General features: G+C 47.8%; 1 protein-coding gene across 1 annotated transcript in view; it reads right to left on the bottom strand.

The window, feature by feature from the left end:
- LOC119102863 (orexin receptor type 2) overlaps positions 1 to 17,973 on the bottom strand; it is a 173,023-nt gene that overhangs the window by 44,592 nt on the left and 110,458 nt on the right. The window contains exons 5-6 of the mRNA XM_037226314.1: positions 17,172 to 17,328; positions 15,857 to 15,984 (exon numbers count right to left, since the gene is read on the bottom strand). Of these exons, the coding sequence (XP_037082209.1) occupies positions 15,857 to 15,984; positions 17,172 to 17,328 (285 nt within the window). The remainder of the gene's footprint in view (positions 1 to 15,856; positions 15,985 to 17,171; positions 17,329 to 17,973) is intronic.

The following is a 17,973-nucleotide window of genomic DNA, read 5'->3' as shown; positions in this document are numbered from 1 at the left end:
CAGCCGGCTTGGCTTAAAACACATGATGGGCTATATCTGTTTTATAACCGTGATTAGTCCATGGGTGCAGCCTGAAGGGAGAAGAAGCGAAGGCCGGCACAAACCTGTCCTCAATGATTGCTTAATGCGCTGGATCTGATTTCGGTGCGTGCCTTAGCCGGTTGATAAACACGACCCCACAATGCGCACATGGGTTGACGTCAGGTGGAACTGGGTGCGCAGTGATGTAACGAAACCTCTGTGGTTGCCATTTGCATTGCCAAGTTTGGCATGAGTTATAAAGAGTACCGCAAGATATAGACATGCGACTAGTCAGCATGAGCGTGCGAGGCGCGCATGGTGCCCTCAGCATTGGTGACTTCAGAATATCAGGACTTCGCGCGACTATGCGTAACTTTTGCCACCGAAACGATGATTCGCCGAACCAATCAGCTCGATTGGCTAAATTCCGTAATTTTTTGATGCAAGTTTATATTCCTTCATTTTTCTATTGAGATCAGTTCACGCTGTTAAACTTGCTATCCTCACCAAAACTACACGGCACAAAATATGCCTCAAAAATCAGTGAATCAACTTAGGTACAGTTTGTTGATGCCCTTGTAACTGATGCACGTTTGGATTGTGACCCAGCTGCCTGGAAGTGAGGCCTTGGACCCATTTCGAGAATCTTGCGACTAGCTGACTCCGCAGAACCCGGCGTCAGATTATTTCTCCACAAACGTCTCGTGCGTTTGCTAGGTGAAATAGTATTTTGCGCAGGGATATGCAACTATCGTTTCTCACGTATCTCATGCAATCGTGTGCCCCGGGGTTACCAATCTCCCATGATGAGAGGCAGGGGACGTGACAAATATAGCCTCAACAGCTCAGGCAGTCAGAAAGCAGACAGAAAAGCAATCCAACTTGGTTTTTGACGGTGACATGGTTTGTGTGCGTCAATTTTTAAAACCTGTTTACTAACACATTTTAACAGTTGTTTTGACCTTGAGGGTTGTTGTGGCCATTGCCACACATGCCACACATGTCAGACAACGTTTTCTGCTCATGGTGATGTGCAAATCATCCCAGAAGTTGTACCAGCCCGTTAACTGTAACACTTCCAATGACACATAGATGCTAGAATCTTATGATACTTATTCTAGATATTATTTCGCGATCTAGAAACTTATGATATTTTGGAAACCGGAATTTTTCGATTTGTCCCAAGAAATCTTCTCGAACGCAAGATGCTTCTTCCAACTTTGCCAAAAAAGCTTCTGAGATGTTAGACGTTTATATATTTCAAAATGATCTTGCAAGATCTGGGAGCTTTTGAATTGCGCCGATAGATCTTCTGGATCTCGGATCTTTTTGGAGATTCAGGTTCATGCCTGCAAATGAGGAACACTCGGCTGCCGGGGTCTTAGTGTAAGATAGATGAAAGCAATGCCGACTGAGACAAAATGGTGTGAAGGTATCGCACCGAATCACAACGTACTGTTTATGAGTAGGAAATACTTGAAAACATCAGTGCACCACAGAGCCATAATGGAAATAACTGCGTCAAATGTAACCTGTTGTTTTTACTTTGAGGCCATGCACCTTGCGCGGTGCGCAATTTATTTGAACGCACCGTTCCGGGTTACATTCAAAGCAGTTGTTTCCATTTTGGCTCTACGGTACCCTGAACTGCTAATGCGACACATGTGAGGCTGCTAATGACTACAGAGGCTGCAACAAGGCGGCTAATGACTACAGAGCACATCCATCTACAGAGCACAGGAGCACCCAGACAGGAAAATAAGTGAATTCATTCTTATAAAAACTCGGCGACCAAACCTTAACATACAGGGCTCACCATAGCCGACTATGTGAACCTGATATGTGCTTTTATGTGTGATGTGTGCTAGCTTAAAATTGTTTACATGTGTAAGTGATGCCTGACGTGTGATGTGCAATGTCTGTTCAGTTGAAATCACTTGCATGCATAATTGATGAACGATGTGTGATGCCTGTTTATTTCAAGTTGCTTGCATGTTTGAATGAAGCGCGATGCGTGATGCCGATTTGCTTGAATTCGTTTGTATGTACACGTATGCTCTCGTATTCTAATTCTCAGACAGGCGCTGTATCGTGGTAATGGCTGACAATTGCTCTTTGTTAAATCCCCTGAATGTAGGCATCCTGTAAAAACTGTGGCCTGCTGTTAAAAAAGAAAAATCTAGTAGGATCAGCGGCAGAAATTTTGGATTCACCTATGGATATTTATTTTGGATATTCTTATGCATGCAGTTTGTATACGGGAGCCTAGCTTACCACGCACAGCCCTAGAAAACTAGGCGTGCTTCGTATGCAAATACATGCAGCTTGTTCATTTTTGTCGGATCAAGGTGAATCCTGTCATTGTAAGGTTAAGTATTTCGAAGAAAACATCGCGCTATACACTGATATTGGCTGCTAAATACCATCAAAATCGAGCACAAGCTTGATTCCTAGCTTATATACGGTTAGCGCGGTAATTGATGGGATCAGCTGATGACCGAGGACTAATACAGAGTTTTTACTTTGCCTGATGCAAGGGAATACAGAATACCCTATCCTTCAATACCTATTAAGACGCAACGTACAAGCATAATAATCGTCACAAATTCAATAAACAACGGATATAAAGTGCACCGCGTCGGCGGCGTGTAAAATTATGTACAACAATGACCAGAACGAATTCATCGCGTAATCGGCATAGCCGCAAATTCAGTCATCGGTCGGCAAGAAGTAAAGCCCCAATAAAAATGATTACGATTTAGTTCCTCGTAAACGGCGTAGGCCCTCCTATAATATGGAAAACCCGAAAACTAATAAGGACGGCATCTGAGCAATCGAAACTGCCGTGGCAGGCCAACAAAGAGGCTTCAGTGAACAGTGAAGGGTTCTCATAACAAGCGAGAAGAACCTCACACTCATAAGGTGGGACTCCGGAACGATCGGGAGCAACCCGGCAGGCTAACATCCAGGGTCCAGCCGGGGTACAGGGTACCCGGAACAAAGGGCATATCGCTCAAGAGCAGTGCACACGAATTAACGTCCGTGTGATCAAGAGTGCCCGAGCAGGTTAATAGAGGGAGCTCTGACAAGAGAATGGTCCTCAGCAAATAAGCTCGAAAAGGGAAAGAGCTGTAGGCCAATGAGGAGGGCCCCTGAGCATCGAGTCCCTCGGAGCGCTACCTTATATGGGGCCCCAGCAACAGCACGGGGTACTCCAAGCAAGTGGAAAGGACCCGATATGAAGAGCCGATACCAATATGAAGGGCCCCTGAGTAACCGTGTGTAACACGGCATTTTGGGGTCTCGGCAGCAGCGGCGGGGCGAGTGAGCCCGCTTAACCCGCGGGCGCAGCGGTCCCCGCCGAGCACGCGCCGCCCGCCACGGCTCTGGCCGCGCCGCTGCCCGGCGCGTCTGCGCACAGTTCGCCGGCGAGCCCCGGGGCGCGGCCTCGCCCAGGTCGGACACGGCCGCCAGCTGTCTAGATGATTTATAGTAACCATGCTTGATTGTACACATCACGTGATCATCTATAAAATGCCAGGTTGACTGTGCCATCTGTGGACAAAACAGGGAAATAGCGGCGGGGCTCAAAGATGCTTCTGTAGTGTAATCTAGTGGCAGGAATCCAAACTATCCCGGATACGATGGACGTTTTGAACACTGGACTTTGCGACTCTGGACTTGCGACTCTGGACGTTGCGTCCCTGGACCTTATGAACGGCCCCAATGGGCACGGAATTGGACGCATTCTGGACGTTATGAACGGTGGATGCTGCGATCCTGGACGATATGAGCACTGGACGCTGCGACCCTGGACGTTTTGATTTCTCCCCGACAGAAATATGCCTTGATCCCTAAAAACATGCAAGGTCCACAAGATATTTCGACGTATTGTCAAACAGTTATGAGATCTTGCAAGACCCTTGGATTAAATTTAAAACCATCCCAAATCATGCAAGATGCTTGGACAATTCTCTTTTTACAAAAAAAGCAAAAACAAGATAACAATATTGCTCTGCAATACAAAACAAAGGAAAGTCTAAATTATGGTGCAAAGTTAATGGAAGTGTTGCATATTTGTATGGGGTTTTTAAGTGTCATCGTAAAGGTCATTCGGTACATCTTACAGTCCTGCCCTTTTTAAGACCTAGACCATTCTCATTCTCGAGCTACACTTCCGCGAAGATGTGCAGACTTTTTCGTGGAAACTATTTCAAGGTCACCCAGGCATCCACGACACCAAAATAACGTCATTCAAATCTTGCCATTCCACTGTCTATGCGGCGATGAGGGCCAATCAAAAAATTCATTGGTTTATATCGGTCGTTCATGAACATGATTTTCTGGTATGACGGCCATTAATTAGTTTTCAATCAATGCTGTGTAATGATCGTAGAATATTCTTCAACAAAATAAGCTAAAAAGATCCAGCATCCTGAAAGACCATTCAGCAAAATTTCAAAAAAAGACTGGGGATCCAAAGGATCCTTGGACAATACTTTAAGAAAAGTCTAAAATCTCAAATCTAGTATCTAGGTCTTGCCGATCCGATTCCGAGATCTTTTTAGGGGATCTTGGTAAATGTCTGCCCCTTTTACATGTCTACATATCCGCCGCACGGATATATGATGCACACGATCCTTGAGATAACTGGACAGTCAACCATCGCGATAACGGCCAACTGTGACGCCAGCCAACAACAGATGCGAGAGCCAGTGTAATTGCATGCTATGTCAACCAAATCGCTTTCATCCGGTTTAAGTACGACCACCGGCTGCTGCGCGTCCCGTGACGCGGCGGAACAACCTCATCGCAGAGGACCGCCGGCACCAACTCCAAGCTTTCATGCCAACACGCAGTAACAGGCAGGCCAGCAAATGAACGAGGCATTTTTCAGCGACAAACACGAGTGTACTTTCGCAATGACGGTCGTTTTGGGTAATGTCGACCAAGCTATTGTGAAATATCCAAACATTTTGTTGGATATTTGAGTACCGTGAATTGGGCCTTGCGTCTGTATCAATTTCATGTCCGGCTTGCTCACTCGCTCGGTTTGAAGGCCAGCGTGTTGCATTCGACGTTGTTTTAATAATCGCAGCATTGATCGCTTGCTGGTCGATTGCTGGCGTCACTGGGGTCTGGGTATTTTTGGCTGGCTGGGCGATTTGTACGCGGCACACGCGCCTACGTCTGCTGTCGGGTTTAATCGTTATCTGCCCAAGTCCGCTACATTCCACAAATATCCTGGAAAACGAGCCCACGCGCGACAGCATGCGCATCGATTTGCACTTCTGCCAAAACGATTCGAAAATCTTTTGAAAGCCGAACTGTTCTGATCCTGACTTCGCCGTGACCTCCATACCGAAGTCGGTTACGAAAGTTTCAACACCCGTTGTGGCGATTTTTGGCAACTTGCTAATTAGCGATTTCCGTCTTGCACCAATGAGGCATGTTTGCACGCCTCCATGGCGCCCCGCTAGTAGGATCCGGTCGCCAAAACAGTTGTGTTTCGACCCTGCTGGCCTGGCGGCACGCCATGTTTTACGAGGCCAGGCGGAGAAAGCACCGAGCGCCGTGACTGCATTTGTGCATGACGTATGCAAGCACGGACGTCATGAAGATAATTGGGAGATTAGACTTTAAGGTGTGGACGTGCAGGGTGTTGATGCTCACCCGACGTGCTGAACGATGCCTGCAAAGCCGACCTGCTAATTTCCCCAGCAAATTTGGCTGCAGACATGACACACACACACACACACACACACACACACACACACACACACACACACACCACACACACACACACACACACACACACACCACACACCACACACACACACACACACCACACACACACACACACACACACACACACACACACACACACACACACACACACACACACACACACACACACACACACACACACACACACACCACACACACACACACAACACACACACACACACACACACACACACACACACACACACACACACACACCCACACACCACACACACACACACACACCACACCACACACACACACACACACACACACACCACACACACACACACACACACACACACACACACACACACACACACACACACACACACCACACACACACACACACACACACACACACACACACACACACACACACACACACACACACACACACACACACCACACACACACACACACACACACACACACACACACACACACACACACACACACACACACACACACACACACACACACACACACACACACACACACACACACACACACACACACACACACACACACCACACACACACCACACACACACACACACACACACACACACACACACACACACACACACACACACACACACACACACACACACACACACACACACACACACACACACACACACACACACACACACACACACACACACACACACACACACACACACACACACACACACACACACACACACACCACACACACACACACACACACACACACACACACACACACACACACACACACACACACACACACACACACACACACACACACACACACACACACACACACACACACACACACACACACACACACACACACACACACACACACACACACACACACACACACACACACACACACACACACACACACCACACACACACACACACACACACACACACACACACACACACACACACACACACACACACACACACACACACACACACACACACACACACACACACACACACACACACACACCACACACACACACACACACACACACACACACACAACACACACACACACACACACACACACAACACACACACACCACACACCCACACACACACACACACACCACACACACACACACACACCACACACACACACAACACACACACACACACACACACACACACACACACACACACACACACACACACACACCCACACACACACACACACAACACACACACACACACACACACACACACACACCACACACACACACACACACACACCACACACACCACACACACACACAAACACACACACCACACACCACACACACACACACACAACACACACACACACACACACACCCACACACACACACACACACACACACACACACACACACACACACACAGACATCACCACCCTTCAATGCCCGGCGTATGGTAGACATTGCACGGCGCGATGTTTGGTAAATGGGAGCTTTTTTGAGTTTTTCGGAACAGAGGTTACCGAGCAGATCAGGCCCACTGTGTAACAAGGCGCGTCCAGCGCAGCCGGCGGCTGCCGTCAGGGACAGCTGCGGTAAGCCGACGGCGGATGGCCAAGTGCCGTTGTGAGATAGTACAGTGATGTTGTGCAGCTGTGTGCATTGCAGCTGTGCACAAGGCCTGCCTAACAAAAACAGTTGTTAAAAAAAGTCAGAAATTCGTCGACCGCTGACCAGTTACACCGGTTCCATCACTCCCCGCATTGCAGTAACAGATCAGTATTGTCCCATACCGTCGAATGCATTCCGCATCCGGCGTGTTAGAACAGAGCTAAAAAAAGAATGGTGTGGTTGCGCGGTTCGTCATGTGCATCTTTCATTCATGTCATGTTATGTGATCTTTGAGGTCCAATCTAGCTTGTCAGACTGGGTCAAACGGAGCTGATTCATGTTTATGCCGGATCTGCGCAGCCTTGCATGTGTCCGCCGTGTAAAGACGATGCAAGTCAAATCATGCCAACGTTCGCTTCCATGTGGTCATTGGAGACTACTCGAGGTCATCCATAGCCTTCCTTGACCTCTATCCTGGACGACTTGCGCTTAGGATCTTCACGAACGACGCTGACTACGAGCGAGGCCGAAGCCGAATAAGTTTCACTTTCCGCCCTCGATTAACCTATGATTAATAAATCACCTTCGTTGCGATTTAACATTTCCTTAACCCTAGTTCTGTTCCCATAAAAAAAAAACGATTGGAACGTGACTATTCCATACTTGAATGGGGTTTTGAGCTAAAACAGCCATCTTGAAGCGCATTCGTTGCTTTTCACAGCCCTGTCCTTCTTGAGCCGTAAACTTCTCCAGTTTCTGAGTTACATGCCCGCGAATATGTGCAGATTATTTCAGGAAGACTACCTCAAAGTCGCCCAGACATCCATGACGCCATCAAAACGTCGTTAAAATTCTACCATTCCTTTGGCCATGAGGCGAGCGTGACGTTGACGTGACAAGACGTTCGAGAGCACTGTTACCAGATATGACGGTTTTGAACTGGCTCTCAATCAATGTTGTGCAATGTACGATGACGTAATCAAACAATGACGCATTGAGGAACGTTTTTACTTAACATAATAATTATGTTGTCTAGAGCAGTCTTTTCACTTAATCTATACCAACAGCTATGAGTCAGCTCATCTCGTCATGTCTGATGCTTGCTTGCATATCTTCAAACGTGGAACATTCCCTTTAAGCGGCAGATTATGTATCATAAACCTCCCATTTCTTAACCATTGCCGCCAGGTCGTCGCCAGCTCGACGAAAGTCATATAGGTAACCACTGCTGCAAGTTTCTTTGAATTCATCAATGTGAATATTGTATACAAATTTGATATGATCGAAAGCACTAGGCTTTTTTTATTTCAGATCAGGCACATATATATATATATATATATATATATATATATATATATATATATATATGTGTGTGTGTGTGTGTGTGTGTATGTGTGTGTGTGTGTGTGTGTGTGTGTGTGTGTGTGTGTGTGTGTGTGTGTGTGTGTGCGTGTGCGTGTGCGTGTGTGTGTGTGTGTGTGTGTGTGTGTGTGTGTGTGTGTGTGTGTGTGTGTGTGTGTGTGTGTGTGTGTGTGTGTGTGTGTGTGTGTGTGTGTGTGTGTGTGTGTGTGTGTGTGTGTGTGTGTGTGTGGTGTGTGTGTGTGTGTGTGTGTGTGTGTGTGTGTGTGTGTGTGTGTGGTGTGTGTGTGTGTGTGTGTGTGTGTGTGTGTGTGTGTGTGTGTGTGTGTGTGTGTGTGTGTGTGTGTGTGTGTGTGTGTGTGTGTGTGTGTGTGTGTGTTGTACATTTTCCACGGACATCTTTAAGGCCATAATAGGTAACTGGCCTAATATGACCTGGGTCAATGTTTTGTTTTTCGGGAACATGCTGCCTACCGTAATCTTTAACGTTTATTCAAATGTCAAATCTAGACAATCTTGTGTAATTTTGATCAGCATGACCTTCGAAAGGTCAAACAAGGTGACCAATTTTAAATGAACGGCAGGAACCTTTTGCTTCAAGCAGGTAACAGGTTTACGGTAGTTGCATAAGACGGTATGGGGACACTCTGGACACCAATCTGAAGTTGACATTGTGTGGCCTTATTGGACCCAAAGGTCATGACCTAGGAATCACAAATTTTGACGCAAGTAAGTTAACGTACAGGCCAACACATCCTGTGAATTTGGTGTCTCTAGCTTTGTTATTTTTGTGCTCTCAAGCGGGGGGGGGGGGGAATTGACACCCACCCAAGCGAAGGGTATTCAACCGGTCACCCGGTCGCGTTTTAAGTAAGGCCTGAACTTTGCAGCATCACTTAGATGCTCTTCGATTTTATATTGCAGGCTAAAATTGTGTCTCCTTGTTTACCATAGCAGTCACACAATTAATGGGAGCTACATTTTCTATGATGACATGGGATGCATGGATCCATTTTTTTTTGTAAAAATGCCTTCTAACACACTTCAGCAGTTGCTCTGGCTCTGTACGTTAGTAAAGTCACTGCCATGGCTGTTATGCGACATTTTGTGTCCAAGATGGTGCATAAATTAACCCAAGTGTTGTGGCCGGATGCGGTAATTATTTTAACCCAAAACTTCTAATGGCAACAGCTGTCCATGGATCTGCTGGGATCTGGGCTCTTACTGGGTTATTGGGATCCTGGACTTTTTTTGGAAATGTTGTCAAAGGATCTTTTGGGATCTTGGAGATTCCCAAAATTTGCTTTAGATGTTGGGGGGAGGGGTCTGGATTTTAAAAAAATGTCGAAGGATTTTGCATGATTTCGGATGGTTTTTGAACAATATCCTATGTTCTTGCAGGACCTGACATTATTTGGAAAGTTCGTCGAAAAAGGTCCTGAACCTTGGATCTTTTTAAAGATAAAAGTATATTTCTGTCCGCTTCTATACTGCAACAGGGTGTAATGGTGGATTCCACTATCCGTTTGAAGTCACTCCGGAGGATAGTTGGATCCGCTGGTGTAGATAGAACCAGCTATACTGGACTCGCCCTTGGTAAATACAAGTTATGTTTATTATGAACACATATGCTTAAAATTGTGTAAACGATCTAAATTATGAGATGTTTCCAGCCGCAAATACCGTTCCCCATTTCGCAACCCCCCAACCACCCATGTCATTTCCGGGTATATCCAGCATTGCTATCTGTTCATTCAATGTTTAGACCTTAGCAACTATTGCGACCAAGACAGCAGTTCGCAGTCGTGTAAATATGTTCAGGCTATGCTGTTTGTTAACTGTTTCGAACTGATTTCAAGTACTGTCAAAACCATGCGGTACGTTCTCCTCCGTCACAAATACGGGATCTATATCTACTAAAAAGATGCATAAGCAATCCATACGTCCGTGAAATGGGTAGCTCTATTGAAAATTGTGAAATGTCTCATCTTTATAATCTACTCCCCATTTTTTGGTGCTCTTATACCGCCTCTGTCATCTATAATGTTGTATTTTAAAACGGAAAGCATCCATATGAATATTACCAGTCAATATGCTGCAACACACCCCACAAAAAGAGTTCACTTGATATATCTCACAGTAGTTCCCACGTGTACTTAAGCGTCAAAGAATGACAAAACGCACTCCTCGAAAACCTGTACTAAATCCGGCACTGGTCAAGACTGAGTGCTAAAAGTTTGGCAAGAGGTGCAACAATTAAAATAAGGAAATGTCGCAAAGTTCTTGACAATCTTTCTAAACATTTTGGCCGGGCTGGCAAAAAAAAAAAAACACTCGCGGCGGCCGATTCAGCCCTCATATAGAAAAATAATTAACACGGGAAAAGCAAAAGTTGCCGATTGAAAAGAAAGATGCACAACACGGGTCAACATTTTTCGCCGACGTCGACGACGTCATCGGCGCGGAACGGAAAGAGCTTATTTTAATAGAGGAGAGAACGAGCAACCGTGTTTGCAAAAGTGTGGACCGATGAGAACGCCTGGCAAAGCGCTTTCCAGAGCAAACCGCGGATTGGTCGTTTTCTTAGCAGATTTCGTCGACCGCGGCCCTGGAAGATGGCGTGAAGCCAACTGCACGCTGCAAGTCAACGTAGCGTCTTCAAATCGCGCGGAAATCTGACACATGTGCGACGGATACGTGCGTCAGCAATCGACCGGGAAGGGCCAGTGACGTGTTTCTTAACAGCTCTTGAGCGCGAGCTGCGGTCTAAACTGAGCCATACTGGGCAATGCAAAATACCGATAGGTGCAGTGCAGTCCACAGGGACTGATATCCACACTTCACGACTATCACGCACAAGATAATTGTAAGAACGTCATCTCAGTTTCCTGTAACACTCACCATGCCTTACGTTGCGCAAGTACTTTACCATCTTAATGTGCCATTAACACGACGTACTGAGTCGTAGAACCTGGAAACCGTTATTTCGCAACGTGGGCTGCGAAATGATCGCGAGGCGCAAATATTTTGACAAAAGTGATATTCACGCAAACGCGGGATAAGATAACGTATCCTACTTTTTAACTTCTGCCCTCTTCTGAGGTCCGTTGGGCACGAGCGGGTTTGCGTTTATCAAACAGACAGTTTCCCTCCCGGGGCCTTCTTTGCGAGCCCATGAGCACCGCTCAAGGGAATTTGCGAACTTATCAGAGCCCGTTTCGTTGACAAATGTGAGCCCAAATAGCTTTAGACGGCCGATTGAGAGAGGTTTAACTTAGACAACGCATAATCGGCAAAGGCAGGGCTATTGGAGTTGATAGGATGGGTCATTTTCAGAATTTTTCATGAGTTAGGAATTTCATTTTGCATCGTTAAACAAAACCAAATGGAGACGTAAAAATGTTGTAACTTCAACGACATTAGCAGATACCTTGTAGGGATGTGATTCTGTACAACCGCCATCGTGTGAGCAAAAGCTGAATTGACCGCGTAATTGTGGATGCAAGCTCCAGCACCACCTTTCCCTATTGTGGATAGTGGAGAGCCGCGCACTTTCGACAGACAATGTTCGTTTGCATTAGCATTATGTACACCAGCCTCATCAAACCGCACCTAAGTACCACAAAATCTGAACTTAACGGAAACTAGGGTAAACAGGAGCGAAATCCATTGTTTGTCATGAGGTTGATCAAAATCCATACTAGAGATTACAGTATTTCCGCCGAATGGGCATAACGGTTTCTTGAGCCTGTAGTGAACATTCGTGCATTTTTGAGATTTTGAGGGTCATTGGCCTAAGAGTTCTGGCGGTGCGATGGGTTATGGCAAATGTGACACTGCTTACCGTGACGTGGCGCACGTGACACGAGCCAGCGTTACTTCATTGGCTTAACATGGAGCACGCAGAATTCGCAAGTTGCCAAAAATCGCCGAGTAGTGCGCTAAAACCAGGCCTACATCTTGACAACGACAGGTCACAACGAAACGAAACCAGCACATTTCGATTCGGCACGGAACTGACGATCGCACCAGTGACAGCGTCGATAAATGCATACGGCGGCGCACATGTCCTCGTGCAAAAACCACGGATCCGGAGGTTTGAGGACGTTTTTAAAGAACTTCTGGCCAGATCTTGACAGTTCGGGCAGGCTTAAACCCCAATTCATAGTGACCAATATCCGCCCAAAATATTTCCGCGCCTTGCAGCACTCTGGTCACATAGCCCTAAGCCTTACCCGCTGCCCATTCGCGGATTTCGTCGGTGCAAACAGCCGCGCCCGTTCGCCGCTCTGCCGGCGGCCAAAAATTGGTTGCACGCACTGTCGCGTATTTCTGCTGAGGGACCTCCGCTCGGGGGAAACAATTTTGCAGTCGCATGACTGGGCCCTCGGCAGCAACACGGCACCAATATATATATATATATATATATATATATATATATATATATATATATATATATATATATATATATATATTGGTGCCGTATATATACACAAAATGCGTGCTGAACGCTCTCAAGTGTTCGCTTGGGCGGGTGCACATTTTTGTAGGAATCACAGTGCAAAGAAAGCTGGCAATGGATCTGTTGCATGTCGTCAGTCGATTCTTACCAAAAAGTACATTAAAAGCCACCCAAAGCTCGACGTACGCCATCCAAATGTCGTCCTGGAAGCACTGCTGATAGATAGGTTGGCTCTGACCATGTGAGTGCTCAAAGTGTCCGCAGGTGTGCCGTACTAAGAACGTGAGCGTGGGAGAGGGGGGATAGCGGCAGAACTGTTTCTGGCTACTGGCATGTGTCTTGTGATTTTGTTGTCCCCCAAAAATATTTACGTGTGGAATGTGAAAATGGTTGAGTGCCACTCGACCAGTAGTGCGAAGCTACATGGCCTGGAGGGTCGTAAAACATGCCGGAGCGTTACGTGCCGATGCCAACTTTACATCTATTGGCTGACACGCCGGTCATGACTATCCATGGTGTTGCAACTAACTGCCCAAGGGAGGAGAACTTTGACATTCTGACGGTCGTGGTTTGGGGAGTGAGGGAGGGTGTGCTGCTGGGTTAATGGCGTTGTGTGCCGGACATTCAGATTCGTTCTGAAACATTCAGTGGCATTCGGCGACTCGAAAATCCGTCGTTACAAATTCCCCAGCAGCCGCGAGAGCAAGTGTACCTGTAGCTTGATATTCAGTTGGTGTGGGATGTGGGGGAGGGCTCCAGACCCTTCCCTAAACTTTGAGAAAATAAATGGTCTAAAGCCGGGGCGAAACCCCATTTTTAGCTTCTTGGGCAGGTCTCATTATCTCTGTTTGCCCCTCTCCCGCCCCCCGTAAAAGCCGGAGAGAAACCCCCTTGTTTGCGTTTTTGCGCAAGTCTCATTATCTCCAACTGCTTGCCTCCGCCCCCGCAATTTTGCCGGATGACACCCCCGCTCTTGAGAGGTTACTACATTGCTGCTATTGACATGTCGCACGATCTGCACAACATGCAAATTTATGCAATGAGCTCAACAGCGCATGCCCATCCGCACACAGGAACTAATAAGCATGGCAGTACGATTGCATGCTACTGTCTCGGTCGAATTGTTTTGGTGCCGTGTTGCGACGACCCCCATATATATATATATATATATATATATATATATATATATATATATATATATATATATGTGTGTGTGTGTGTGTGTGTGTACATATATATATATATATATATATATATATATATATATATATATATATATATATGCATATGTAAATATATATGAACTGGAACAGGAACTCATACGCCATCACTGAGTTTTGTCTACGGAGGCAAATCACACCTTGAGCAAAACTAAACGCGAAGGCAATAACATCTTGAACCACTTTACGTATTGCGTGAGCGTGACCTCTGGCAGATTATGTATTTTGTCACGGAAGTGTTTTGGTTTCATCAACGTTTGCTATTCGTCATTTTATGTTTGCGAACTAGGCCCCATAGGAACAGATTATAAAGTGATGCATGCGCGACAAATAACTACATTGTGACGAAACAAAAACGTTTCAAGGATAGCATTTACCGGCTAGCTGGGCAGACCAGACAGCATTCAATGGCTTTCGCTCCCGTTTCTCCTCGCTTCATGTGCATTTCATATTTGGTACCGGATCAGGCCCCCGTTTAATGAGGCTAGCGTGAAAAAGGATGTCGTCAGTTCAGTGAAGAGTAAATCGAGTCGATCAAATTGCGGACGATGTATATGGCGCAGCTGTGACGAGCGCCGGCCTTCGCAGTTCTATTCCCGGCGTGTGAGCAGGCGGCCCTGTGCCTGCGCCCCGAACATAATGTGCTCGTTATGATTTAATGTTGGCGCGCTCTGTCACGTGGAACCGTTCATGCTGTTTCTGGCAGCCACACGTCCGACGGCACGAGCTCAAGAAGTTGCTGATCCAAGTGACCCACTGGTCAACTGAAATCGCATACAAAGGTCACCAAGTCTGAAATAACAGAATTATACAGAACTTTAGAATAGAACTGCTTTGTCATTATCAACTTTCTAGAAAGACGTGAGATTCTCGAAACTGATGCGCATTTTCTGATCGCCATAATTCCTGCCATCTGTCAATCACAAAGCAGCGTCATGTCGTGAATCATTTGTAAACCGACACTGCACTGTTAAACCTCACGTCCAAAACTTACCATCATTTGGAACCATTTTGTAAAACACGAAGACATGTCGTCAAAAATGCAGATATTTCCTTTTCGGTTGTATGTATCTCGTGTGCGAAACAAAAAGATTCAGGTGATTTTCAATTATACGAAGGCCGGCCCATCCCCAGTCTTCTCCTCTCTCTGCTCCTCATGCTCTCTCACCACCGGTACCCTGCCCGCGCCACTGGTCCAGTCGGCCGCGAGTGGCCGGTCCAGGGGTCCTTCGCCAGTCCAGCCGACCACGAGCGGCCGGTCCCAGGGGTCCACCACCGGTCCATCGGCGGCGTCAGGGGTCCGCCGGCGGGTCCGCCGACGGAGCGCCTCAGGCGGGCGCCGTCGAGCTGCCGCTGCCGCCTCGCCTGGACGGACGCACACGGACCCGACCCAACCCGACCCGACCCCGCCAGCGCGGCGACACTCACTGCTCATGAAGTTGTAGATGATGGGGTTGATGGCACTGTTGAAGTAGAACAGCCAGTGGGAGATTGACACGGACGCCTGGGCCACCAGGCCGGGCACCCGCTGCCAGCCCTCACTGCCTAGGGCGGATCTGCGGCGGGACGGGCCGTCACCGATCGGTGGAGTCGGGCTGAAGGGAGAGAAGCTCAGACCGGCCACGATGGGTCGATCGGGCGAGTACGACTGGGAGTAAGACGGACACCGGCCGTGAAAGCGAAATCATACCGCGAAGCCAGACTCTCCGTTCAATCGCCCCCCAAACGGCCATCGAGGGACCAGTACAGGAGAGTACCTCTGCGCCCAAAGCAAACGTGATGCGCCATATCTGAAGTCATGAGGGAAGCCAATATCACCATATATGATCTCGCTGTGAATGCCTGAAGCTGCAGGAGTTTCAAGTATGGTGCTCCACCCGCGAGGAATTAGGACAACACGTACTCCGTTTGCCAGTGGGCTGTGAGCCGGGCAGTGCTTCCCGATTCCAGACACGCTCACATGACAAAAGTCTCGAGTCTCAGCTGTCTGTGATAAATCCGCCGCCTTCGAAGGCAGTTCAATGAAGGCGGAGCATGCCGCGATCGGCACACTGTCGCACACGCGTTTTCGAAATTGCGGACACATCTAGCTGGACTCTCCCACGCCGTCATTATGGAGCTCACTGGTGGGCCATAAGCGTAAAGACGAGCTCCCCGCCAGGGGATTGTTGGCGTTTTTACAGCCCGCTGGACAGCTGAGAGTATCAATCCAATATCGGTCCGCGCCGCATCGATCTAATATCGCGGGTCGCCGATGATTCCCTGCTCCCGCTCCCCCAGCCGCCCTGATGAGGATCCCGGGATGGCTTGGCGCAGAAGATGACTTCGCTGGAACAATATCCATGGCGATGGGGCAAATACGTTTCGTGAAGTTTTTGGCAGCGGAGGTAGTGCTGTTTAAGTTGTAATAAGTTGAGTAAGCCATAACGCGGTGTCAGTCCACGGGTTCGAGCCCCGGCTCAAAGCGTTTATGCCCTTATCTGCGCTCACATCCTAGACATGCAACACAAGTAAGATGGGTAGTCCTTGTGGTACACCATCCTTCGCCAGATGATGTGGAGACGGGCAGCGTGACTAAAGCCTTTGCTTTGGCATCTTGACAGGACTCTTATGGTTCACTATTAGATTGTAACCCATATAAACCAAAACGGCAAGAAAAGTTTGCTTTCAACGCAGTAACTAATCCCACCAACGACCTGTCTGTCATCTCAATAATTACGAGACACCCGCGTGCCAGACTCACCTGATGACCATAAAGGCATGCACGAACAGCAAGCAGATGGCGAAGACGACGACGACGACGACCAGCATTTTGGCGGCCTTGCGCCTAGCTCGCACGTGGGTGCAGACTGCCTCGGAGGAATGCGACATGAGTCCACCCTGGTCACCGGTCCTGCCAGCTGAAACACGGATTACACCATGCCGTCAGCTCCAGGCATCGTGCGGGGATCCCAAAGTTGTTCATCCCGCAGACGCCCGTCACGGGGATGAACAGTCAGTCTACAGTCAGTCACGTCAGTGCCACGGCAGCCGCTCACGCGTGTCTCCGCGGACCAGCTACCGATGCCGGTGGGCCGTCTGGGACCCGGCACCGTTCGGCCTGGGCTGAACGCGCGGTGTTGGCCGTGCCACTCGCATCAGCGCCACGGCAAGCTTTGTCAGGCGCGCCCCACGCAGTCAGCGTGGCGACAAATCGCGCTGGTTTGGAACTGCTCGCCGCGTGTGGTGCTTTAAACGGCTCTAGGACAAGAGCGCATCTTGAAATATTGGAACAGTACGTATGCATGAGGAACGTACGCAACTGTCCGTCAGCAGATGTACGTAAGGTATACAATTCGTATAGCAGGGCTACGTTCACAAAGCTGATGCACAAAAGTTTGTCACTGAATTTTCGCATGGTATAAAGCATGTCTGGAAAACGTTCGTATTGACAGAAGCTCGCCAGAACAAAAGTTCGTCCGAAAAAAGTTCGTATGCATAACGTACGTACTCAGCTGTTCGTTAGCAAGTCAACGCACGCATATGCTCGAAGCTGGTAAAGCTGG

The sequence above is a fragment of the Pollicipes pollicipes genome, unplaced genomic scaffold (genome assembly GCF_011947565.3).
Source record: "Pollicipes pollicipes isolate AB1234 unplaced genomic scaffold, Ppol_2.1 Scaffold_5724;HRSCAF=6776_pilon_pilon_pilon, whole genome shotgun sequence".
Taxonomy (NCBI): domain Eukaryota; kingdom Metazoa; phylum Arthropoda; class Thecostraca; order Pollicipedomorpha; family Pollicipedidae; genus Pollicipes; species Pollicipes pollicipes.
The sequence above is the reverse complement of the archived record's forward strand: the minus strand, read 5'-3'. Positions and strand labels throughout refer to the sequence as shown.